The sequence below is a fragment of the Monopterus albus genome, unplaced genomic scaffold, assembly GCF_001952655.1.
Source record: "Monopterus albus unplaced genomic scaffold, M_albus_1.0 scaffold670.1, whole genome shotgun sequence".
Classification (NCBI taxonomy): domain Eukaryota; kingdom Metazoa; phylum Chordata; class Actinopteri; order Synbranchiformes; family Synbranchidae; genus Monopterus; species Monopterus albus.
Window position 1 is genome coordinate 39,153 of NW_018128550.1, and position 1,626 is coordinate 40,778.

Genomic DNA, 1,626 nt, shown 5'->3' on the forward strand with positions numbered 1-1,626 from the left:
AGGAAGTGACTCTACACAAAGTACAGGAAGTAGAGACATCATTTTTATTCCAGACACACTAGTTCACATGAAGCTTGAATTCACATGAACTAAAATGTCTCTATTTCTGATCCTGGTGCTTCATTTCACAGGTAAGGGTACATGTAATCTAGAAATAACAAACATTAAAAACAAATGTATAGATTTTTTAAGTATGTGTGTTTTCCACAAGGGACAGTGACAAACTTAGTGGACCGTTGGAAACCAAGGATGATGAACTAATGAAACGTCTTCATTTATCTTCACATTGACATTCACAGTAATATTTGTATTTCTCTGACATCTTCTCAGGAGCTGTAACCACAGCTTTATCCTTCTTGACTGTCAGAGATGGAGCTGACGTCACCTTGAGTTGTGAAAGTCTGATAGATGGTCAGGAGAAATGTGACGGTACTACATGGCTCTTCAGTAATTCAAGAAGCACGTCAGCAGTAGCGTTGATTGAACTTGGGCAGACTGGAAAAGAAGCTGAATCTAAATCAGACAGACTGAGTGTTACAGAGAACTGTTCTCTGGTTATAAAGAAGGTCACAGCTGAGGATGTTGGTCGTTACACCTGCAGACAGTTTGACAAATCAGGACGACAACAAGGGAGAGACAATGTTGTTGATCTGTCTGTTGTTACCAGTGAGTGTTTATAACATGTTTCCTCCACAGTCTGTTTAGATCAATGTGCTGAAACATTACAATATCTATGATTATGATTTTAATTGTATTTTGTTTTCCTCCCACCAAATCTCCATCTTCACCAGTGACTGAACAGAAGGACACTGATAAGTTGACATTGCTCTGCTCTCTGTGGACTGATGGACGGTGCATTTACACAGTGAAGTGGCTGCTGAAGGGAAACAATGTGGATAAAAATAACAAGGACTTGAAGACATCACAGTCTCCTTGCAATGCCACGTTGACTTTTAATATTTCTCATTTCATTTACTCATTGAGGGATAAGTCATTAACCTGTGACGTGACTAACAGAGACCAACGGTTTACCGTCACCTTTCAGCCCACAGGTGAGACATCAGGTGGGAATGTGCATTTATTTAACAGCAGATGTTTTTCTAAACAATTAGTCATTGTGTTTGTTCATTTGTCCAGTCGAAGACAAAACACCAGCAATAACAAAACCAACAAGAGCAACTGAAAAGACCACAACAGTAACCAGAGCTGGTCCAGACCCACCAGGTAGTGAGTCAACATTTAGTGTTTGTTCCTCTGGACTCCTTCTGTCTTCTGTCAGTCTCACCTTCCCCATGTTTAGCTTCTGTATTTATATTGATTTGTTTTCATTTTATGAGTTTTTATTTATGTATTTGTTTTGCACGCTCAAGGCAAAACTAAATAAAAAACTATTTAATAAACTTGTTAACGTTTAGAAGAAAATAAAAATTAACATGACAGTTTTGCGCTGAATTGTTTGGGGCATTAAAACTCTGGAGTGTAATTAAATGTCGGTGTCATGACCGTGGAAGGAGACGCCTGCAGCCGCAGATGTTGTTCATGTTTCACTGTTTCCATTTCGTGGGTTGTGTTTTCTTTTTTTCAGGTGACGACAAAACGCCAGCAACAACAAAACCAACAAGAACA

At 38.9% G+C, this 1,626-nt stretch overlaps 1 protein-coding gene across 1 annotated transcript; it reads left to right on the forward strand.

Moving 5' to 3' along the window:
- Nucleotides 1-302: 302 nt before the first annotated feature.
- LOC109953445 (uncharacterized) lies at nucleotides 303-1,305 on the forward strand (the record flags this gene model as incomplete). Its single annotated transcript, XM_020588935.1, has 3 exons — nucleotides 303-666; nucleotides 792-1,052; nucleotides 1,138-1,305. Coding segments are annotated over 3 exons (793 nt in total), but the record flags the coding sequence as incomplete, so codon positions are not given.
- Between the last annotated feature and the right edge of the window lie 321 nt (nucleotides 1,306-1,626).